General features: G+C 40.3%; 1 protein-coding gene across 1 annotated transcript; it reads left to right on the top strand.

Moving 5' to 3' along the window:
• Window positions 1–806: 806 nt before the first annotated feature.
• On the top strand, window positions 807–20,555 carry slc9a8 (solute carrier family 9 member 8). The gene is made up of 16 exons (XM_069659983.1): window positions 807–1,145; window positions 2,105–2,286; window positions 3,479–3,559; window positions 4,561–4,619; window positions 9,735–9,818; window positions 11,932–12,033; window positions 12,276–12,310; window positions 13,798–13,941; window positions 15,514–15,655; window positions 15,751–15,856; window positions 15,964–16,080; window positions 16,172–16,254; window positions 16,379–16,490; window positions 16,771–16,991; window positions 17,629–17,775; window positions 19,349–20,555. Exons 1-16 carry the CDS (start codon window positions 826–828, stop codon window positions 19,460–19,462), a joined length of 2,049 nt encoding a protein of 682 aa, XP_069516084.1. The 5' UTR covers window positions 807–825; the 3' UTR covers window positions 19,463–20,555.
• The last annotated feature ends 5,024 nt before the right edge of the window (window positions 20,556–25,579 follow it).

Raw genomic sequence — 25,579 nt, 5'->3', positions numbered from 1 at the left:
CCCTACGGCTTCAATAACCTATTTTGCCTAGGTCTTGTGTGTGTGTGTGTGTGTGTGTGTGGGTGGGTGGGTGGGTGGTGGGAGGGTGTTTCTGGTAAGCTCAATTGTGAAAGCGTCAAATTTTGGCCACCCCTCTTACAGTAGGCTAGAGAACTCAACTGCAGCCTTTTTAATTAGCATACAGATTTATAAGATTTTTTGGCAGGCCGATCTATAACATAATATTTAGGTGATTTATATCAATGTGATATGAAAAAGAAAAAAAGTATAGAAAAGTAAAGGCAGAATACAGGTTCTAAACAATGTAATCTAGTCACCAAGTATTTGCTTTTGGGAAGGATCTTGCAGTAGGCCTATAGGCCTAATGCATGACTAACAATTTAAATATAAATATTTTATAATTGTTTCTTTTATTTAATTTCAAACCTTTTTTCTAATAATCTCAATTTGCATTCATCTATTATGACTTAGCTCATGGTTCACAGGTGTATCTGGTGTCTTCTGCATCTGCAGGTAATTTGCAGCAGGTGCAAAACTATACTAGCCTATCCATGAAACATCGGGCGGACAGCTGACGCTACACAACAATGGCTCATGGGAAACTGAGTACACAAGAATTACTGGTGACCACTGATACTTTATTAACATAATTTAAATATGAATATTTTCTGTGACAAAATTAAATATATGTATTTTTCTCTGGCAATAATTGCATCAAACTGTTCGTTTGTTCATGGTATTATGTTCTGTCATCCATGCAACGTAAAGACTACAATTCCCTTCAACGCCTGTACCAGGAAGTGGAGTCGTGATGTCAACAGATACATGGAGCTGTCGACATGGAACTTCCAGTCATATTCATCACAAAACGCTGTTTTAGCCCTTAAATTCACCGGTTTGAGAATGAGAGGCGTCAGCCACAAAATTGTGTTGCTATCCTTATTGCTGTTATTCGTGAATCCGTGCGTGCCGCAGCGAGGTAAGAGGGAAGACTCCTTGGACCTGCGTGAGAGAGATGGCGACGATGGAGGGGTTGTGAACCACAAGGATAACACTTTAGTTAAAAAACAGCAAACGTCAGTAAAACATGATAATGAAGATGGACTCGCTTCACATGAGCCACAGAAGGATGGACAGCTTGTCAGGTTGTTGCCTACAAATGTTGAATTCCGTCTCTCTTTGCAGTAACGTATCCCAATGTTGCTAACTAGCTAACAATAGCATCGTACGTAATGCAATTTAACAGGTTTACAATGTGACGTTTTTGCCTTCTGGCTAGCATGTTGTCAAGATTAACTGCTTAATAACACCTGACAATTATTGTAGTGCAGTCATTTTCAATACACTAAATTTAGGGGGGGGCAGGAAACCCTTTTTGTGTAAGGATTTAACAAGTAGCCAAATTTAGGAGATACATTTCTGAATTCTTATTAATGTTAATACCTTTGTTGTAACATGTTTAGTAGTGTTAGCCGAGCAGCATTAACTCACCCAATAAACAACAATAGAAATAGTGTAGTTAAATTGTACAAAGTTACGCATATATGGTTGTTATTAAGTTACAGTGTAGGGGACCATTTTGAATTGACATCGTTAAAACAACTTATTTTAATTTCAAAGTCCCTTCTTTGGGGTTCATTAAGCTTAGTCAGATGTAATAACATGTATTATAAACGTAAGGCCCAATTCAGGTAACACCCAAAAGTAAGTGGTTTACTCATATTTCTGAGTCAAAACCACTATGACTATAGAATCTCTACAAGGAATGTTCTGTCACTGTACTTAAAAGAAAGTGGACACACAAGAAAACATAAATATGTAACAATTGCGTACTTACAAATCGGGAACATTTTTTTAAATACTGAAATACCAATTGCATCCTAGTATTAATATAATGTTTAGAAAAGGTGAAAAATGAAGGGATTCAGTTTCCATGTTCTCTCTTCTCTCCAATTATTAGACAGATTTATCAACAGAAATGTATAAAGAAATAAGATTTCAATGTTATGTTGAATCCAGATCCACATCTATCTATCTTTCTGATTCGTTTGTAGGTTTTTTGTTTCACACTAAATTGCCTTTTCTCTTGACTGCCTCCCTGCAGCAAGTCCAATGACACTGATAACTTCAACAACGAGACCCTCCATTCTACAAAGCTTGCTGCCAAGCCGATAACTCCGGCACCCCCAACCGTCAAGCCTATACTGCCTGTGCAGACGGGCGTCAAAGCCCAAGAAGAAGAGCAGTCCAGTGGGTTGACCATATTCTTTAGCCTACTGGTTATTGGTGAGTAGTCACTCTTTGATGCTGAATTGCAGAATATCTGTCTGACTCAGTCTTTTGCTGCCAGCATAAACTACTCACGCACATTGTTTTCCAAGAAACAACAGTCTAAGGGAGTCTAAGGTCCCTCTGAGCACACAGGATAAGAAACAAGAAGGACATACCACAATGTGGGAAGTGGATATGGGAAAGGATGTGGTTTCTTCTCTAGAAAAATGCTTATTACTCACTTTGGGTCACTCTGTGTTAAATCACATGCTTACCAATGTAAGGGTTTAGACCAAGGAAATGGCATAAATCATGCATAAAGTTGACAATTAAGCTAATTCACTTTGTAGACACAGAAAAATCTATTTTGTCTTGAACCAAATAATTTAACAGATTAAAAATGTGATGTGTTGCAAGAAGTAAAACACGCAGGGTCATACCATCTCATCTGTTGTTTGACTAAGACAGGATATGTCAATAAATGTAACACCTTAGAGTACAATTTAAAGCATCCATTAGTCCTAAATTGCACTTCGTGGAGACAATATTAACATCATGGACCATTTCCCTCCAGCTTTAATTAAGCCTGAGTTTAATCTCCCTTATGAGAGAACAGTCCAGCTTTGATAAACTCTGCTACCATATGCTGTGTCTTCTGTTTGTCTCGTTTGCTGCACTGCAGTTTTTACTGTATGTATAAATTGCTGTTTACTTTACTTCATTGAGGCCTTGGGGTTTCTCATCATAATTAGCTAATGTGCATACTCACTGGTTCATTGACATACATGGTGAATGCCCTATGGTACTGTAACAATCTAATTTTATGTTCTAATTGGGAGCAATTATCCTTTATTGTACAGTCTCAACTATAATTTTAAATGTCAAGCAACTGCTTTGTAGCCATATTTATGTCAAGCTAGTGTAATTGAATTCATTTGCATAACATGTTTTTTTTTATTAAGACCAAACGATGGGAATTGAGGTAGCTGTTTAGACTGTCAAAGAGAGGATTAGATTATATTGTTTGCCCTTTCCGGTCCTCACTGTAGGTTATGTGGAGGAAAGCAGCCAAAGAGAAGATGTTAACACTTTATGATGGGGGTGGGGGGTTATTTTGGGGCTGATCTGAGTTGGTGTGACATGATGGTCGGGACATGGATGGATTTGCCCTGAATATTCATTCACTGATCTTTGCTCTCCACCCCAGGTATCTGCATCATATTGGTGCACCTGCTTATCAAGTTCAAGCTACATTTTCTTCCAGAGAGTGTGGCTGTCGTGTCCCTCGGTGAGTACTTCTTACGTAACGTGTTGCTCTGCACAGGCTGGGTTTAGGAAAGTACTGGTACAATGTTTCTATATTTAAAACCTCTCTAGGAAGATCTTTTCTTTTTTTAGAGCACGTATAAATAATGGATTTGATGCCTGTTCTTTGGATTTCTAACTTTTTATCCGACCTGTCTTCCTTGTGTTTAACACATTGTGTTTCATAGTAAATTTCAAACATTGTTGCCTGTTTGTGTGCGTCCACCGGGGAATTAAGCAAAAGATTTCTTCTTTTGAGAGATTCAGATTTGCCTCTTGTTTGAGGTCTCTTTGGGTTTATTGTACTTCCCCTCTGCCTTCTATTGTCTCCCTTTTTTGAATGTTTGTGCAGTTACCCTCACTGAAACCTCAGTGACACATACCTATCCTGACCCTGAAAGCCTTTTCCTCTTACATGATTCGCATGTTTCAAGTGAGACGGCGCTCACCTCAGCATTGTCTGGAGCTGGGGACTCTGCTGAGGAGAGATAACACTCTGGTTACAAATCAGGAAGGACTGCTTTTCCTTCCTCATCACTTCCTCTGTCTCCCAACAACCCTTTTTGTGTCTTCCTCTGCACTATCCCTTTCCATCTGCCCGTATATCTGGGTCTTACACAATGCTTTGATGCGTGTACTTAATTTATTTTCACGTCTTATCTCTCTCTTTCTCTGCCCTTTACAAGTCTTTGTGTTTTCCTCGCCCTTTTAATTAATGTTCTGCTGGGCTATGTAACTAGAGAGCTGAGGGCCCAAGGGGACTTTCTCAAAGACAAAACTAAGACAATAGCCCTGGTACGCTCTTCATATCTAATTTATCCCTGGTGGACATTAGCCAGGCTTCCATTTGTTTTTATGACTAAAATAGCACTTTGCCTCCGGTTTGCACTCTGTCTGTATTCTGCTTGTATTGAAATTTTACACAGGAAGTAGTAAAATATTTAAACAGTGGTATTGTTTTTCCTGTCTCCTCGCTCTTTCCAGGGATTCTAATGGGAGGCTTCATTAAGATCATCGAGTTCCAGGAACTGGCCAACTGGAAGGTATTGTTTCACTTCTTGTTCACACCCTGCTCCCGCAACCTTGTGTTCAGACTGTGCTGGCCGCAATTCTTGCTCACAATGTGCACGCAATTCACACACAGACACAGATGTTTTTTGTGTGTACATGTTGCAGCTCTTTCCCTCTAACCCCTTGAATTTATAAGACGATGTTGCTTCGATGTTTAAACAAAGCTACACCCACTGCATTCTTGATATTTTTTCAGAAGGCAGGCTTATTGAAAACATAATGCGCCAAGCTTAGAGTACATAACCACCTTCCTAGTTCTTGTATGATGCAATTTATCCATCAGCAAATTCTCTAGGAATCCCCCCACCCACCCTAACCCAACAAACATCTGTCGACCCTGTGGTGTACTTTCTCATCTCTCCTTCCATTCCTGCCTTTTGCTCATTCATTTCCTGGCCACTGTTTTTGTCACAAATCTAATCTCTCTTATCTCCGCTCTGTTACCTACCCATGGTGACACACACCATTCTTTCCCTGTTATCTGGTCCCTCTCTGTCCCTATACGAGCCCTCCTTCTTTCTCCTGGTTCTCAAAGCCTTTAATTAACATTCCTTGTTTTCTGCCAGTGAGCGAGAGAACCAGTGAACAAGAGCGGCTGAGAGCGAGAGAGATGCAGAATGAGGGGGCAGGGAGGAAAAGAGGACAGGTTGTGTCAATGTTTCTTGCACACTGGGGCCCATTGTTTTGTGGCCCGGGGGCCCCAGGGTGTTGCTGAGTCATCTGCACTAGTAACCAGAGCCCTCGGAGCCCCAATCCCCCCTTTACCCCTGTCCTGTGAATCTCTGGATGGCTATCTTTGTTTTTGTGTTTTGCTTTTGGCTAGCAGACCAGCTCACCTGCCCATATATAGTAGGCACTGGCTTCATGACCTATTATCACTTTACAGCTTGAGTAGAGTGTAATATAGTTCCACTGCGGCAGCTTCTTTGCAGCAGCATGGAGGTTGTGTTTATCGTCCATTGTAACATCAAAAGACCCAGGTCCATGAAGCAAATCCATGACGTCTGACCTGTTTGTTTTTGATAGAGCTCCTATGAACAGGCACGCCACATGTAACATGTTCAGTGAGTAACCCAGCCAGAGTCATTCTGTCGGCATCCCTTTTTTAAGTTGAACTCTTTGGAAATAGTGCAAACAGTTAGTGGTTTTCCATAGAAGTGTTTTCTTCTCTTTTTTTCAAACTGTAGCTCATTCTGCAGGTTTAAACTGGTTGCCTCACACTTGTACCTACCTTAATGGATCCAACGAGCATGTATCTAAAGCTGGGCCTTTTGGCTATAATAGCCAACCTCAAGAAAAAACCCACAATCCTCAGAGAGGGTACAAAACCCCCCTCAGGCAGCAGCCTCCTGTCATCACTGGCTTTGCCCTCGCCTTTACCAGCAATCTACTTTCTTTGCTTTTCGCTACCAACCCATCTCTCTCCACTCCCCTACGCTCCAGCATATGAAGATGAGCTTTTCCCTTGTGCGCTCTTTGGTACTGTTCACTGCTTCCCCTTCTCTCATCTGCCCATCTCTCCCCTGTGCTCTGACACAGATTGCTGGTAAGAAGTAACACGCTAGCAGCAACTCGTCTCTCAGGCACAGCACAGAGAGAGATACATAGGTGAATGTATTTGCATCTCCAGTGCACTCCAGGTGATAACTTAGTTTTCTCTCTGCTTTTCGTGTGCTTGTATCTGAGCTCATAATTTCCCCTCAGTGGCTGTAGTTGTGTGTTTTAAGCCCCAAAGGGCAGCACATACTTTTAATAGATCTCTCCAACGCCGAGCAGAGAGAGAGCGACACGGGGAGAGCAGTTTTAATTGTGGTTTGAGGGGCCTTTTTTTCCCACGTGGTGATGTCACCATGTGTCAAAGCCAAGCCTCCAGGGAGCCTGTACTGTGAACGAAGGTCCCTCCATCGTTCCTGCTCATATTTTATCTGTTATATCTCCACCCTCTTTTAACTGTGCTCCCTTCATCTTTGGCATTCATCTTTTCTCATTTACTTCAAGCTCTGTGTCAACACTTCCCCAGAGTGTGCCCGTCATGGGCTCCCTGGTTTTATCAATTGCATCATCCAACGCCTTACAACATGTTTTTCTCTGCTGTCTGTCAATATCAGTGTATCAGGAAATCTCATTACCCTTTCCCTGGAGACCTTGTTTCTCGTGTTTTCAGGGCATTTAGGGCATTATGACCTTAACTTAAATCAATTAGTCATTCAACAGTAATTGAATTACCAACAAGTTTGTTTAGTGATTAATCATTTGAGTCATTTAGCGTGCAAAAAATGCCAAACATTTTGCTGCATGTCTTTGCTTTATGTCATTGTTATTTGAATGCCTTTTAGGCTTTGAACTGTTTGCCCGTCACTAAAAAACACTTTTAACTTTCCTTGCATTTTATACACTAAATCATGAAATAATTATTTGAAGAAATTAAGTGACATGTTATATGATATTGCAAACCTTAATTGCAGCCCTTACTAGTTCAGTGTTCAGATTTCCCGGCTTCCTTGAATGCATCATGATCGATCCAACCTCCGTTCAACAATCGAACATTTGAAAAGTAGTCTTCTTGTCCTCTTGAGGACAGACCTGACAAAGCTTTATTTTTACTTTTTACTAATCTGCATCGTGATCCATTAATTAAAGTAAATCACAAAAAAAAAAAAACGGTTTCTTTTCCTGTAAACTATACAGCATGCGGTAAAGGAAGTTGCTAACCGCTGGCTACACGCCCGGCATGTTCACCGTTGTCCCCAGAGGCTATATCGTCAGACTATAGCCGATAGGATCAAAGATTGGTTTCATAATAACAATTTTCATCTAAAAACTTGCATTTTAAACTCATATGTACATGAAACCTGGTGTACTTGTCATAAAGTTCAGTGTTATACACGCATGAATATAGAGGTAACAGGAACATATGCATTATGCACAAATACATCTGCATGTGCACACACTGTATATGAATACATGCATAATCATACATCCATTGTACATGAAGATGCACCATTACAAATACATAAAATCAGCGTCTTGACATCTGCTTGTTTAAATCTGTGTAGAAAGGTGTATGCAAAGTCAGCGTGCGTGTGTTCACTCCAGTAGGCATTCTTATATGTGGCAGTGAAACGTGTGCAGACATGAATATATGCGGAAGAACAGCTGTAGATGTCAGACTGTAGTGCATTCACAGCATACCCTCCTCTGCCTCAGGTGTTAATATTCATTCCTGACCTTTCACCTGCAAGGAAGAGCAGAGTTCTGTTGAGATAAATGTCAAGGAAAGAGTGGAAACCTGGAAGCATTCCTTGTTGGCCTACTTTTCCTGAAATTTGAATGCATGATAAGACAAAGTGAGCATGAGCAAAGCCTTTCACTACATCATACCTGTATAGGCTATTTTCTAAGCCTGACCCACTTTTAAGCGCTTGTATCCAGAATGGTGTATGGCTGGTGTTGACAAATTTATCACAAGAGCCACAGATATCAACTTGACAGCCGCTGTACAGTTGTAATTAAACGATGTGCTACAGTATTGTCTTACCTCATTTGCCGATGACCTCATGCCTCTTTGCATCTCACTCCTAAATGACCGTTGAGATAGGAGTAATGGATTATACATTGAGATTTAACGTAAGCTTTATATTCATGTTTGTATTACACTGAATTTTGTGACTCGTACGGTCATTTTGGATTAATTGCTTTAAAAGAATAGTGCTGCTAATATGTCAAAAATCACTCTGTAAGTTCACCAGTCACACAGCATATTCAAATGTTGGCAGTTGTCTGTGTTAAATATAGCAACTCTTATCTCTGTAGTTTTCCATGAAAATAACACACCCAAAGGAGGAAGGAACTGACTTCATGTCCATCTGCTTGTAGGGTTGTTGCGGTTGAGTCAGACTCTACCAGCTGTCATAACTGGTCTCCACAGTACAATGAGATAGATTGTTGGCTTGATGGAGTAAATATAGGCCTGCCCTCTTTTATCTTTCTAACTGCAGCGTCAACCACGGCCAAGAAATAGCTCTCACCTATGAAAGTGCACTAATCTTTTGTATTGGCTTCTATATTACACACATATATTGTGCACAGAACACACAAGTGCACAAGCTTATACAAGAGCACATGGTGCATCATGCACAGACACATTGGCAGCCAGAGCGTAATGCACGGGCACATGATGCCTACGCCTGATCTGGGAGGCTGGCCCATTTAGCCGGGAAGCAACAATGATTTCATTATATCGCTGAAATAATCAGGGAGCTCAGGTCACTGGGATACTGTGTGTGTGTGTGTGTGTGTGTGTGTGTGTGTGCGTGTGCGTGCGTGTGCGGGTGCGTGCGCGTGATTGAGAGACTCAGAGATAAAAAAAAATCAAGGTATTCACGTGTCCCTTTTCCAGTATGTGTGAAAGAAAGAGCTTGTCAGGAGTGGTGAGCAGGAATTGGCTGGCAGGCAGGCATTTCCCCTGATGAGCACCTGATATGTGTTTGTGTGTTTGTGTGTGTGTGTGTTTGGTATCCTGAAGTCAACATCCAAATTAGTTTTGTCAGAGGAATGCTTGTTACTAACGGCTCAGACATGGCCCTACGTTGTCACCCTTTTACCTCCTCCATGACTAAGTATTCAATCAGCTGATTTTCACTGAACTGACTGTCGGAGGAATAGCAGAAAAGTTTAGTTGAGGATTTTATAATAGCCACGAGCACATGTTTTAGTCAGTGACACATCACATCACACGTTCATGAATCAGACTGCAGTAGGGTTTTGGTTTATATTAAAGACCATTCAAGGCTCATTCAGGATGATAAAACATGACAGATTATGTATCGACACAGAAATAAGTAATGTGTTTTATTCATTATGTTGCTGCGCTTTGTAATGCATTTAATCTGAAAGGTTTCCTGGATGCTTACTCTACTCCCAGCTTCCTGTTATACTTGGCCTTTTCCTTCCCTGCTATAATTTATCACTATAAGCTACTGTGCAACTCCAAGCCAAGATTACATTCACTTGTCTGTTACCTGACCACCACTCCTTTTTTCCCCCTGTGTAATTATTAAACTAATATCTCTCTCTTTATCTTAAAGGAGGAGGAAATGTTCCGACCCAACATGTTCTTCCTTTTGCTTCTGCCGCCCATCATCTTTGAATCTGGATACTCTTTACATAAGGTACGGTATAATGTGGGCATAAGGCTGAAGAAATAAGCCCCAATACAATGTGATGTACTCTGGTGGACAGTAACTAGGGATGGGCATTTGAAGGCATATCAATATTTGAAATATTCTATTTAAATAAAAATCTGATATCCAGGTTAACCTCACAACAAAATAAATAAATAAAAATAAAGTGTTTATCACCCAACGCTGTCTGTGTCTGCTGTTTAAAGGGCACATTAGTAAGATTGGCGTACAGCGGCGAGTTCACAACGTGCGAGTCTCTGTTTGTTACTCACACAGGGACGCACTGTAGCGCTCTTCCTCATAAGGAAGCATCAGTGTATTTGCTGACACAGTGAAATGAAGTTGTCTATGGGAGGAGACGAGGGAAACAAAAGCTCGGCGTCTCTCAATCACGATACTGCTTTCAGTTTGGTGCCGATCTGGTGACGCCAGAAGCCTCCACACACGCCTGCTTCACCTCGGGGAGACTCCTGCTCGAGCCCCGCGCGGGCCAAAAACAGCCGAGACACCAAGCTCTCCATCATGCGCGTTTATTCTGACGTGCGCTCTCTCTCTAATACAAGCAGAAACCGACACACACACACTGACAATAGTGCCCACAGATACGAATACACGGTCCAGTGTCCCGACGGTGCGTATGGAAGTTTAAATAGTTAATTAGTTACGCTGCTGTGCCAGGCATGTTTTTTCTTTATTTCTACTTTTTACATGTTTTAAGTGACATTGGTATACACGTTTAATGAACAATATGTGAATGATTTAGCTAATTATAATAATATTTAATGAACTTCGGGCAAAAAAAAAAAATCCATATGGTACATGGATTGTCGAATATCGACGTCATTTAGAATATTCGAATATCGGTGCCCATCCCTAACAGTAACAAAGTAAACTAACTTGAGTACTGTACTTAAGTACATTTTTTGAGTATCTGTACTTTACTTATCTATTTTTTTGGAGGGAAACTTCTTACTTTTACTCCACTACATTTGAAAGTTAAATATCGTACTTTTGACTCCACTATATTTCTATCAATGTTCTCGCTACTTTTGCTCTGAAGTCAGCCAATGAATTTTCTTTTCTTTTCTCAAATCCGAAAGACAATCAACTGTGTTCGTGTAGTTCTGCGTGTGGTTTGTCTACGTGGTTTTGCCTTACCTGTACCTCACGCGTCTCCATGGTTGAACATAGAGCAAACGCAGAGCAAACGTCCTTCAGATCAGGCAGTTCATTTAGTGCTGGTAATGGCTACGGCTGACATTTTTCCTGGTCAGCATGTATTTAAGGTTGTTCTTATTATTATTCCAATTATTTCGGTGCTGAAAATCTGGAAAATGTAAATACAGCGTTTTAAGATGTTTTTAAAAAGCAGTTTGAATACTGAAATATTTTTAAAAGCAAGTACTTGCGTAATAGTTTGACTGAGCAGCTTTCACTTGTATTGGAGTTATATTTGACCAAGAGTATCTGTACTTTGACTCAAGTAATAAAGTTATGTACTTTGACCGACACTGGATGTACTTAGAATGAACAAAGCAAACCTACATTAGCACTTGCACAAGCTTAACATATATAGCCACAATTCAAGCCCACAAAAGAGACAAAAAATATGATGTTGTAACTTTTTACTTCTTTTTTTCTACTTAAAAATGCACCGCAATGAAATTCACTCTGAGTAAATACAGAATACGACCGGAGACCGGAGCAACCTCTTAAGTTTGCTGATGCCTCAGGCCGACATGAGCGCATAAAGCATCAGCAGCACTGCACTCTGTCAGCTATATTATTGCTTTATTGTTTCATTCCAGTTGCGACATTTATAAGCACTATTGTTTTATATTTGCTCAACTCAGCTCAGAATAAATTGGCGAATAAAAAACGTTGGCTCATTACAAGTTATTATGTATTTTAAATAATCTTAATGGCCTTCTGTTTCTTCTGATATGCTGTTCGTGTACATTCTGCTCCACTCCTCACAAGGAAACTGACATTTTCTCACTACTTTTACCCTCTCTGCTTTTACTTTCCATATGTATGCTGGCTTCAAATGTCATGCCGCTTAACCCATGAATACTTACGCTGTGTGTCCATGTATGTACAGGGAAACTTCTTCCAGAACATCGGCTCCATTACTCTCTTTGCTGTCATCGGCACAGCTATCTCGGCCTTCATCGTCGGAGGAGGGATCTATTTCCTTGGGCAGGTGAGGATTGTTGTATTATCTGTCAACAAATTTTTGTATTGCTTGGTCAGTTTAGAAAAACAGTGTGAACCTAATGAAATGTTTACATTTAGTGCATTTCCTGGAACAGCTTGCATTATAATACGGAGAACACTTGTTTAGGTGCAAACAGCTATTTTTATCTCTTGTTCGGAATCTTTCCTTGTTTACACTTTTAACAATGAGTGTGTCTGTTTCCGGGTATCTTTTGGGTTTTTTCTCAGGCTGATGTGATCTATAAGATGTCCATGACTGATAGGTAAGTATTTATTCCGCTCTAACTTTTAGTATGATTGTTTTAGCACCTGACGTTATGTCCCATGCCTGTATCTGAGTATCAGGGGATTTCTTAAAACCTCAACCAACTTCTGTGTCGTCAGACTTTACCACCCCCAAAAACACCACTCTACGCACAAAATGACTTAAAGGAAATTGGATGTAGGTATTTAATAGTAGCATCACCCACTGACACTGTTAGTCTACCTTAAAGTTTAAATGGTTTAACTATAAGTAAGCCGGGGACAGGGCGTTAATCCAGCTGTCAGAGGCGGCTGACAGATGAGCAGAGTGCGTCTCCACACCCCTGTGTCTTCTTTAGAGAAGCTTCAGGTTGTTATTGTGCACAAGTCTCCTTATTGACACACAGACTGTGTTTACATGCTCATTAGTTTCCAGGTTTTGAGCTTTATGCTGACTTTGATCATACTGAGGATATAATGTTTAGATGGTTACTTGTATCTCTGTGTACATGATCTCTGTAGAAAACAGTTCTGTGTGCACACTATGTTCTAAAGGTGTTTACATGACCTGGTTTCCATCGGAGTATTCGAGGTAGCATATCCAAGTGTCTCAAACGCAGGATCAGGGTTATTCATATCCCTTAAAACAGGATATGATGTTTGCATGTGCAACACAATTCCAGGATACTTGAAAAACCACCATCAGAACCAGGAAACTAGTGCGCATGTAAACACACTCAGCCAGCATGAGTGTGTGCGTGTGCTCAAGCACACATTTTTCCTTTTTCTTTTTTTTCCTTCAGCAAAAAGGAAATATTTTCAGTCCCGTGTGTGATTGTGTTTTTGTTAGCTGGATTCCCAGAAGCTGGAAAACATTGTAATGAAATTCAGTGGTAATCAAAGCATGAGTCAAGAAAGAGTTCAATAGAATTTTGGAGGGAAAATCCCAAGACGTTGTTTTTTTGTGTTTTCTTTTTCCAACACTTACTGTCTCTTTCCATCCATTTCTGCCCACATTTATTTACATGCTTGCAGATACAGTTACAGGACACAAACATATGTTATGTATTAAAGAATAAAAATGGCCTTATATGGACATCTAAACTGAAATACTACATCTTAAATTGAAGATCATCAAAGGGAAATATATTTTGTTATCATGGGAAACTGCTGTCCAAGAATTCTTTCCCAAACTGTTGTAGGTTAGGCCTATTTGACTGCAAGTCACATTCAAATGACTCACACAAACTTGTACAAATAGAAATACATAATAGCAGTTCAGAGGATTGTGTCGCATTAGTAAAATGCATGTGCTTTCCTGTTCTTGAAGCACTTCTTCTCTGCCTCCCTCTTACCGTCTCTTAAATTACATGTTTTTGGTGGTTTATTATTGTTTCCCACATTTGTTTGTTACATAATCCCTTTTAAGTATGTTTATGCCTGTAAAAGTATCTCACCATTACTGTGTAACTGTTATCCTCTTCTCATTCTCACTCCCTCGCTGTAGCTTTGCCTTCGGCTCGCTGATCTCAGCTGTGGACCCCGTAGCTACCATCGCCATCTTTAACGCCCTTAACGTGGACCCGGTCCTAAACATGTTGGTGTTTGGTGAGAGCATCCTGAACGACGCCGTCTCCATTGTCCTAACAAAGTAAGAGTCTCAAGGGAACACACATTGGCACGATTAAGTATGCAGATGTTATGAAAGACAGTACCACAACTGTCAAAATGTTGCACATGAAGAAACATTGTCTCATCGTCAAAGTTGCATGCACACTCTGACTGTAATGTCCCTATTAAGATGTAATTTAGTGGAACAAGGGCACCAAAACACTTATTATAGTATACAGTGCAGTTACATAACCATAGTATTTACAGTTCTGTACCTAAATACATCCCTACACATTCTCTAAGAATAACTTGCCAAAAATTCTTAAATCACTTCTTGAATCATTATCACCTGCTGCTGGATGTAACAAACTCAAGCCCCACTTCCTGTGACAGGAAGCCAGAAGAACAAAAGTGACCTATTTTGTGGCTTTAGACGTGCACACACACAGAAGTCAAGGATGATGGAAACAATTTTTTACAATCTGATAAATGTGTTATTTATAGTCTTAGGCAGTTAAAATGTCGATCTGATGAATGTGATAGCATCCATGACCTTCCCAGACGAGCATTGTTGATGAAATGTTTTCGCTCTAACTTTGTCAAACCACAAACCCTAATTTCTCATAATGAGCACAAAAAGTTGCATCCTATTTCAGTCACACATCCCGCTGCAGACATGAAAGAGGGTCTCTTTAGAGCATCAGTCTCTCTGGATTGTTTATAAAAACTGCGCTATGTGAACTGACTGGTGGCCAGCACAGCGACAAAATCTTGACAGACAAGTTAGACAGAAACAGGCAGTTGGCAGGATCTGCTTGTTTGTACGCTCTGCTGTCATCCTATCTGCTGTGTCTGTGCTCACTTTATTCCTGCCTTATCTCTCCTACTCACGACCAGCTAAATGTGCAAAGTGATCTCAAGTGTCTGCATGGCCCCGAAGAGTAAATGAGCGCATGAATAATAGATAGGCTGAACAGCCCTGGCAGTTTGCTTGTTGTTCGCACCTCACAGACCGGCTTTCTTAGAAAGCTACATTACAGAGCGGCCTGGTGGTTTTTAACAGCCAGGCTGCAAATGCCTTTGCTTTGTTAATAAGTTTCAGGATTTTAATTGTAGGAGACAATCGATTTTTGGTCTCTGCTGCAAAAATAAATAAGATATCAGAAATGCAGCTTTTTAAAAATACAAACATGATGATAAATCCTTTTTAACCTACAGGGTCAAAGTCCAAAAATGCTTTATTTTTTAAGAAACAGTTCCTTATCATAATTTTGGTTCTACATTTGTTTAAAAGTCACTCCACTCTTTAAAGTCTAAGAAAGCTTAGATTGACTTTCAAAAAAATATATTATAATTCATAATTATGAGTCTATGGCAGAATGTCACATTAACTTCCTTTTACTTCATATTCCATTTAATTCAGTGGGGTGATACAATACAGCCAACCACTGTTTAGCAAACAGGATCTTGATGGCAGGATTACAAACATTGCACACACACATTTATCCACACATGCGCACACGCTCATACTTCTGCAGGATTCAGGTGGAGTGTTTCTGCCCTCTAGGGTCAGAAAGAAGTATTACAGTAAATTTTTCCTTTTGTCTTTCAGCACAGCGGAGGGGTTCTTCTCCCGCTCTGACAACTCCGTGGTAACAGGCTGGGAGACTTTCTTGCAAGCGTTGGGATACTTCCTTAAAATGTTTTTCGGCTCTGCTGCCCTGGGTACCCTCACCGGACTCATCTCAGCTCTTGTATCCTGACTCATTATGTGTGTGTGTGTGTGAGAGAAATTTAAACTTGTGTGTCTGTTTTCATCTTTTTTAAAATTCCCTAACTCGCTGATTAGTTTCTGAAACACTTTGATCTGAGGAAGACTCCTTCTCTGGAGTTTGGTATGATGATCATCTTTGCGTACCTTCCCTACGGCCTGGCAGAAGGCATCAAACTGTCTGGTAAGTGTGCCGATGCACAGGCACACACTCATGCATAGATGCCAGATCAGTTTATGTTTTACTTTCTGGGGATTTTTTCTGAAGCCATGCTCTGTTTCCACCTGCAGGAATAATGTCCATCCTGTTTGCGGGAATTGTGATGTCACACTACACGCATCACAATTTGTCTCCTGTCACTCAGATCCTTATGCAGCAAACTCTGCGCACAGTGGCCTTCATGTGTGGTCAGTAAATTCCTTAATTCTCCTCTCGTTCTAGCTTCCGGTCCATTTTCTAACAAGTTCTTAAAGGTATTGTTTTAATTGTTCTACACAGAGACGTGCGTGTTTGCCTTCCTTGGTCTCTCCATCTTCAGCTTCCCTCACAACTTTGAAATATCCTTCGTCATCTGGTGCATTGTAAGTATTTATACCGGTAATTACAAACAGTACGATATAGACCTGCTCTAAATCTACAATTTTGAGCTATACAAATACAAATTCATTGATTGATTGAGTTTGACAGCAGTTGTTCTCTCCATAGGTGCTGGTTCTTCTCGGCCGAGCCATAAACATCTTCCCTCTGTCGTTCCTGCTGAACTTTTTCAGAGACCACAAGATCACACCCAAAATGATGTTCATCATGTGGTTTAGTGGTGAGATGATACAAAGAACCTTTTCACTAATATGGTCGTTCAAGAAAAGCAGGCCGTTGCCCTAAAATAGGTTGTAAGTCTCAGGGAGCAGATGAAAAAGCACCATCTAGAGTGGAAACAAACAAAAATCAAATGACAGACAGGCCTTATTTGCAGCCTTAAGTGCATATAAAAAGTATTTACAATGTGTTTAAACATCAAGGATACTCATCATTTACAAGTGCATGCTCTCTTATCCATCTGACGCTCCCCTTCATTCATCTTTCTTTCTGTCTGCTAGGTTTACGAGGTGCTATCCCATACGCGTTGAGCCTTCATCTTGGCCTGGAGCCCATCGAGAAGCGGCAGCTCATCGGCACCACCACCATCATCATTGTCCTCTTCACCATCCTCCTCCTCGGGGGCGGGACCATGCCGCTCATTCGCCTCATGGACATCGAGGAAAGCCAGTCGCGGCGAAAGAGCAAGAAAGACATCAATCTCAGCAAGACGGAGAAAATGGTAATGTTTGAAGCACGTAGAATTCACTTCAATCTGAACACTAAAAGTTTCTCGCTGCACTGATACTTGCTGTGCCGTCCTCTCATCTGCCGTCAGAGTCTCCGCTGTTCCCCTCAGAGGGAAAAATCAAAGGGTTGATTGTGGCGTGTGTGAAGGACACTGAATCAGTGGGGAGCGAACCCCTCTCATTGCACAGACTCAGACTAGAAACAGCAGACAAGCAAAAAGAAACCCAGACAGCAGAATACAGGCTGTAGTGTTTAATATTTCATCGAGTCTGTCGGCTAAAGTACATCCTACCAGAGAGGTCACTATGTGGCTGTGTGTTTGCTTGACTTGTGTGTACAGTATTTACATGTTTGATGTCTTTCAAAGCTTGGCATTACACCCCAGAGTACCAGCAACTACATCTATCAGCCCTCATGCCCTCTTTGATGTAATCCCCTCTCTTTGCTCCCTCTGCTCTCTCTCCCTCATCTCCGGTCCTTTCTGTGAGTGATCTCGACTCCACCACTCTCACCTAACCGTCCTCTCCTCCATCTCTACTATCTTTACTTCATTTGTTGGCCCTTCTCCTTTCATTCGTGCAATTTATCTAACTCCCCCTCTCTCTCTCTCGTCTGATTTTTCTCCCCAGGGCAACACCATTGAGTCTGAGCACCTATCGGAACTGACAGAGGAGGAGTACGAGGCTCACATCTACCAGAGACAAGATCTGAAGGGCTTTATGTGGCTCGATGCTAAATACCTTAACCCCTTTTTCACTCGCAGGCTCACCCAGGAGGTAAGAGAGAGAGAGAGAGCGAGTGAGAGAGAAAAACTGCAGGCTCACAATCCTTAAATGCATTTCATTGTTTTCAAGTCTGACTCGTTTGCTCTCAGGCCTCGTGTTTGATGTTCAATAAACAGAAGTGCTTTACAAAGCAACAACCACTCAGTAAATAACAATTTGACAAAGCTTGCAGTTGAACACGGACACTTTTAAAAACTAATCCTGTTCTTCAGCACAGACAGATATGAGTTAGCTGGGGCGCTACAGTTAGTCCCTGCTGATCGGCTGTAGTGTAACACAGGTGATTTGCATCTGCAGTTTAAAGTAATAATCTTTTCTTTTTCATTTAAAGCTCCTGTGAGGAGTTTTTCGCTGGTTATGAAACAGGCTGAAATGAAGTCTGATTACTCTATGTGACCTACAAAAGCAAATCAGACCATCAGCAACAAGATTGATTATGACTATATAGTTATTTGTAATGGACAAAATCAGCAAAGAGATAAGAGGTACAGCTTTGTCCACAGGGGGCGCCGAAATCAACACAAACCGAAAGTTCCTTACAGGAGCTTTAAATAAATGTCTGTTAACTACTACTATCTATCGTCGAATGAGATAACACAATGGTGATTGAGCCTATGGCCCACTGATGAAAGCCTTTGCATTTGCAGTATATAGTATTATTACGGACTGGGTGTCTGGTGCGACTTTAGCAGAAAAAATCACAAGCAGCGCCCAGTTAGTGACGTGTTTTCCATCACCCAGCAGTGGTTGGTCTGCCAGAGAGGGTAGATGGAGCTAAGCAGCTGCTTTTCCGGTCTCTGCAAGTGTTGCGAGTAAACAGTAATCTACTATTGCTGAATAAACAAAGAAAAGATCGATGACTACAGATACAACTTAAAAAAAAAAGTGAAAATCCAAAGAAAAAGAAACAAATTGGACGCTCAGATGAAGGCAAACAGTCTGAAAAGGAAAGCGACGGTCAGTGAGGAAAATCAAGAGTTACAACTGGAGCCAACCGTGGACGTCACACATGCAACACTGTCTTGATATCTCGAAAGTGTGCTCCCGCAATTACCGTTTATCTCTATAGAGAACGAAACTGAGATCTTCGAGATTACCACTTTAAGTACATAACACATTCACTTCCCTGTAGTTTCTCATTATGCAAATTTAGCAGATATCTTTGGCCATCTCTGATCATTTCCAATCGCTGCTTTCAAAGTGTCACCTGTGAAATGGTGGTTGTTGAAACCCCGCTGGACATACTGTATAATGCCTTTTTAAATCACTTTCCAGTGTAGTGCCTTTGTTATATGATTAATAGTGATGTCTGCCTGAATCGTTGGTGCACAAGGCCTATGCTGCATGTAATTTGGCAAGAAGAGAAGTTTCAAACACTGTAGAGAAAATGTAAGAATCTGAACCTCTCGCAGTGTAAACAAAAACAGCATGGAGCTTTAACAAATTGGATTTGCTTCAGTGCTTCTGTGTCAATTTTTCTCGGCCTGTTCATGTGAATATTTCTGTAAATTCATTTATTCTTGCGTGTGTTCCGATGTACTGATCTGTATCGTGTCTCTTACAGGACCTGTTACACGGCCGCATCCAGATGAAGACCCTGACCAACAAGTGGTACGAGGAAGTTCGCCAGGGCCCCTCGGGCTCTGAGGATGACGATGATGAAGCAGAAATCCTGTGAACTGAACAAACACTCAGTTTAAATGAGGAAAAAAATGAATGGACATTTTGCATTTTGGGAAGAGGGGTTTGTAGGGTTTGTGTGAAGAGGCGCACTCCTGTCAGTCTGTTTGTTCACCTGCCTACACCTCAGAGTCTCAGTCTGCACACCATGTACCCTGAAATGTGTCGAATCACAGTTAAGTTGCGGGACTCATCGCTGGATGAAGAAAAAATAATCTGTGAAAATGATGTTCTTCATGTGAATGCCATATTTTTACTTCCTAGGTTTTTCTTTTCTAAAGGTTTCGGGGAAGAGAGAAAGGGAACATTTCCATGTAAAGCAATACTAAAGCACCTTTTCACCTTTTCTCTTCCCTTTTGTATCGGCCATTTCTATGTAGCACCGGCTTCTTTAAGGTCCACTGAAAGTTTTTATGCGTGTCGGGGGAATGGTGTGATATAATGTCGCTACAGGCTACATTTTTAAAGTGGAATCTTTAATAAGTCACAGGTGGAGGCTTTAAGTAGCTCTCCATGAAAGTAGATTTAATTCCCTCTGGGTCTCTCTCCACATTCGTATGCATTAATGATTCTGAGTTAACATTTATTCATACTATGTAATGGAAATAAAACACCACAGGTGATCCATGAGCTAACTCTGCACCCTCCAGCAGCCCGAGAGATAAACGCAGCAGAGAGTTAAAACTAGTGAAATGTGTTGGGTAAAACTAATAGAACATTAAACATGTGGCCTAAAGGAGAATAATTATGCAGCAGATAATTGGAAATTGCTTTCATTTCTTAGTTCGGTTCCGGTGAGGATTCCCTCAAAGACCTTTTCTATGTTTACTTTCCCTGACGCGGGTCTTGCCACTACATTGTGTTTAAGCAGAACTTGAAGTGTTGATTTTGTGTCTCACTGTGGATTTCTAATGAAGATAAGCACCAATGAATGTGAGGGGAACTGGGAATAATGTCTCATGAATGTTTATGTCTTTTATAATTTATTTCTCAGATGTTTATGTGCTGTTTGTGGGATAAAGGATTTGATACTAGCTCTATGAGCACTGCAGAATTAAGGATATCTATAATAAAAATATTTACATCCTAAACATTGTATTGAAATCTTCTTTTGAAAGTTTGCCAATTCCCATCCTTTAAAAAATTACAAATATTTATCCTACTTTTTCTGATATCTGTGAAGGGAACCAGTGATGTATAATTCTCATCTGTGTCCTGCTGTCTGTGAAATGCAGTTTCAACATAAAAGGACTTTTTAGAGAACTTGGGCTGAACTTCAATCCAATGGATGAAACTTAATTAGAAGAGTACAGAAATCCTGCATAATAAATAGGAACAGAATCAGATAAAAACGTATAACTCGTCATATATGTTCTTATATAAGCTCTTTGAATTAGTGCATTCCAAAGTCTGTCAAAGTTGGAGGACATTGCTCTGCTAAGCACTAAAGTTAGGAGGCTCTATGACTGAATGTGTTACGTTACGTACGTCTCCCGATCCCATTCTTGTGAGCCCAACATCTCTGGGAATATCTTCAAAATTTTGCACAAACGTCCACTTTGACTCAAGGATGGACTAATAAGAATTTGGTGGTCAAAGTTCAAGGTCACTGTGACCTTTAAAAAACATTTGCATGCAATAATTAGCACACAGTCTCACACTTATAGGTTGAAATTATGAAATGATGACAATTTTAACCCAGAAGGTCAAAGGTCAACTTCACTGTGAGGTCATAATATCCTGAAGATTTTGTTTACCTGGACTTAAGACTGAAGCGGTATGATTTGGGTGGTCAAAGGTCAAGGTCACTGTGACCTCTCAAAAAAATATCTTAGCCATGACTTAAGAGATCATAAGCTGATGATGACACAATTTCAATCAAATGTCTAAATTGAAATTATGAAATTATGACGTTTTTAAACTGAGAGGCCAAAGGTCAACTTCATTGTGGCGTCATATAATTTTGTTTGGCCATTGTTTCTTCCCAATTCTTGGAAACACAATATCTTAGAACCCCTGGAGCAAACATTTTCAGATTTGCACAAATGTTAACTTGGACTCAAGGCCGAACCGATAACATTTTGGTGGTCAAGGATTCAAGGTCGTCACATTCTCTTGAAAGGGACATCTTGGCAATGCTTGAAGGAAATTTTACTACATCCGTTGCGTGATTTTTTTTCCTTTATCGATCCCATAAAAATGAGACAGTGTCCCTTGAGTACCTTTTTTAATTTGCTGTTGCAATAAGAGTTTTTTTTGACAATGACGTCCTCTGCAGCAAAGCGGACGGAGAGCGAAATGTTCATTGGTGTTATGTCCCTTCTAAATGTTTGTGTTGCAACCTATCTTGATGCCACTCTTTTGTCTTTAGGGTGATGTACTCTTACCTAATTATTTTCAATATATCCCCAAACAGGCCATGATTACACTGTTATTCCAGTAAAAACTCTGGATGTAACCTGAAACTTGATTGGTCGGTGGAGTCACACTGCTTGGCACAGTATTTCTAGGTTTTCAGTGAACTAGTAAAATTTCTTAGCACACAGCTTATGGAATTAAACAGGAAAAAAAGGAAAAAGCAAAGTCTCAGGTACATAAAGAAAAACTTTAACAACTATATTCAAACCAAACAAGTAATTTATCTCAAATGTAAAACCGTAACTCGAATGACTTCAGAGGATATTTAAAACAACGCTTGTATATTTCAATATGAGTCACAGCCATAATGTCATTATAGCACAGGAATTCCCTCTTCTCGTTCCATAAGCTGCACGTGCTAATGAACCCACAGATTGCACAGTGTGGTATTATTATCTGTTCGGGTAAAACAGGAAGCCAGAGCAGTCCTCGGAGTAATAAGGATCCATGAAAAGGTTAATGTGTCCTCATGCTGGGGACAATATCCTGTAACGTACAGGCAGAGCTCACGTGTCCAGCACTGAGGACCACCAGCCTGACGCCCCCTTCAAACGCCCCCGTGGGATCTCATTAGGCATATTGATGAGGAGGCGACGTTCAACTGGAGGAAGAAATCATATCAGTGTCAGGTCTGTGGTCTTATTAATACAGGCAGTAGCTCCACACTGTTCCTCTGTGAGGAGACTATGCATGCATCATTTTGGAGGACATCAAGACATAATTATGCTTTGTTTCATTAACGCTAAGCAGTAATAGGAGAAAGTGTCATTTTGCCAAAACTAATCAGCTCACACTAAAACATTTATATTTTTAGATGTTTTATATCATGATAAAATACACATAATGTGCTGTTTTCTTGCTGCATAAAGAGACTAGACCTTTGGTTATTTTTCTTTTTTTGTAAAGTACTCAATGTGTAATTTGTGCATTTATTAATTTAATTAGATTATATTTTAGGTTGTCTTTTTAGTAGTTTTGTAATAGGAATGTACAACCAGTAGGGGGGGTCTCAATCCACGGCATTGCTTCATAAATATTTTATAATCCCACATAACAATGAAAAGTGCAGCGCTGCATTTTTCACTTTCAGTTATCAAACTATACGCAACACAACCTTCACTGTACATTCTGTGTAGATTAAATAAAATATAATACAATTATTAATTTAAAAAAGAAAATATATACATATATATTGTGCACATATACAGTATATTTATATGTACAAAATGCAAACAAAAAGTCACTGTTTAAGTCTCTTTTAGGTTTAAATTACAATAAACATGTTAAAAAATATATGCCTTATTGTACTTTGTGGTACTTTTTTCATGCTCCATCAAACAATATACAAGCAGCTCATCCATTTTTTGAATCAAAGACAGCACTTATAGGTTGAATATTGACAAACATTTCTGTATAAATTATTTCTAAAGTATGGAAGCCCTGAGTGGACGTGCATCCATACATTTTATTAGCTCCATTTCCAGGTGATAACTAGTAATTGCCGTTCATCTTCTTGAGATCTCGGCTTATTTTTCTCATTATCTCGAGATAACACCACTGCAACATCAGGTGATCATAACTCTCATCCCCACAGTTGCAAAAGCACAGCTTGTCCTGCATGTCCTGGTCTGTAAAATAACAGTGACCAGACTGTTGCTTTCTTTTCTAGATGGCCAGAAAAATGTCCTGTTATACCGAGAAAACCAGCTTTGCTATCTCGATATAATGAGTTGAATTAATCGATTACAATGGGAAAACCAGCTTAAACAAGAAAAATAAGTTGCGATCTCGGGAAACAACTTAAATTAACCAATTACCACGAGAAATCCAGCTTTCTTATCTTGAGATAATGAGATAAATAAGTCGAGAAAACAACCGGCATTTGTTCGTCCTCACGGGAAACTAACATCTATAGATGCATGTCCTCTTAGGGATTCCGTAGTAAGCTCTCTAAGTGTCCTCAGTCTGCCGGTTTTTCCCTATAATGTTTAAAGTATGTTCATTCATATAATCATTTCGCAATGGCAGATTATACCCGGGTCCCCCCTGGATATCCCTTATTTCTCTGTTTAAACAAAGACTCACCAGCTCCAAGAGCCCTCAGTGGTATAGATATATTATCATGTTTTCCACATACAAGCCGCTCCTGAATTTCTTCCTGCCCCCAGAACCGAAACTATGATTTATCCGCTATATTCTTCATGAATTCGATGAAATATGAAGACACGCACGGTGAGTGAATCCAGCCACGTGCCTGACACATAGCAAGTGGAAACATGTCGTCTGAGTAAATGAGAAAATGTAATTACCATCCTGGTTTGCTGAGGTGATGAATTAATATCTCACACTGGCAAGCTGACATATTCTGATTATGTTCACATATTGTATATGCATGCAAACATGCGTGTGAGATGGAATTCATGGTTAACATCCGGCCTGCGGACGACAGCGGGGGATTTCACTGATTAACATACATTGAATCAGAGATAAGTAGCTCCCCTGTGAAATCAGACGCTATTGATCAGTTCAAACCAACCCCTGCAGACTCTTTGCTCTCTATTATTCCCCTATCTTTGTCTCTTAAGGTGACAATTCCTTTGCTTTCATTTGTTGTCCTAAGAATTAACATGAAGACTTGCTGGTCTGTATGCTAAGATGAGTTATCAGGGTAGTTTTGTGTTTACCCTACAGACAAGACCGAGGAATCAATCTTCTCATCTCAAGAATCCGGTCAGGATATTTCCTTAAATGTCGAACCATTGAGTTTATCACAAGGCAGAGATGAACATCCGTGCAGCTAGTATAAATGTATATCTGATCTCATGTCCACACACTGATGCAGTCAGTAATATATATCTAGCAGGCGGCGGAGTCTGAGGATGTGAAAGACTTGACTTCTTCTGAGTTCAGTCCAATGAGTTGCCATGGGAACTCATACGTTTTTTTGAGTGGGATACCGTCGACAGCTGCTTGCTCTAAAGACACTGGGGGGTTTCAGGACAGTGACTTATTTTATAGGGAGTCGTTTAAAGCTTTTTGCACGGTTGTAATCTGAAGCTGTCTGAACTATGTGGGAAGTTTGTGGCAGTGTTGGCCGCTCAGTCTAATAAAATAGTTTACCTACTGTCCTTTTTGTTACAGTTGATTTTATAGCTAGCCTATAAAGGCTCCTACTACTGAGATTTTATGAAAATCCCCAAATGTTCCTGGTATTTTGTCGGAGATACTTGGTCCAACGCAAACAAAAATGCACTGTGACTAAAGTCTGTTTAAACCCACAGAGCATCGCTGCAAATTCTAGTGCGGATCAAGTGGCAACCTCAGGGGCGGAAAAACTAAGCCATACCACAAATGGCAGTTCTTTGAGTGGCCACTTGAGGCTGCCTTTAAGCGTGAGTCCGTCTCTATTAAGCCCTATTCGAAATACCCAACTGTGCATAAAAATCTAAAATTTGTTCAGTTTAAAAAAACAGTTTTGGTCCTCATATCTATTTTTTCACAACAACTCTAGGGGGTGAATCTTTATATAGCTAACCTGTTAAAGTTATATAAAGGCTTTAAATTATATATTATTAAGGTGCTGTCACTTTGATTGACAGGTGAATGCCGCTACATGTCTGCTCGGTCTCAGCTCAGGTAACAGTCAATGAACCTCTCTGCTGTGTTGTATCCAAATATGGTCACTTTTGGCGCCTAA

Source organism: Semicossyphus pulcher, unplaced genomic scaffold, assembly GCF_022749685.1.
Source record: "Semicossyphus pulcher isolate SPU_LCO1_2020_fin unplaced genomic scaffold, fSemPul1.0.p SCAF_13, whole genome shotgun sequence".
In the NCBI taxonomy this organism is placed as follows: Eukaryota; Metazoa; Chordata; class Actinopteri; order Labriformes; family Labridae; genus Semicossyphus; species Semicossyphus pulcher.
Note: the sequence above shows the minus strand (reverse complement) of the source record. Positions and strands in the feature narration are given on the sequence as shown.

Coding starts and splice junctions, on each gene's coding strand:
- slc9a8 (XM_069659983.1), top strand. CDS start 826: ATGGAGCTGTCGACATGGAACTTCCAGTCATATTCATCACAAAACGCT. Junction 3,560..4,560: donor TGTGGCTGTCGTGTCCCTCG/GTGAGTACTTCT, acceptor CGCTCTTTCCAG/GGATTCTAATGGGAGGCTTC. Junction 4,620..9,734: donor AGGAACTGGCCAACTGGAAG/GTATTGTTTCAC, acceptor TTTATCTTAAAG/GAGGAGGAAATGTTCCGACC.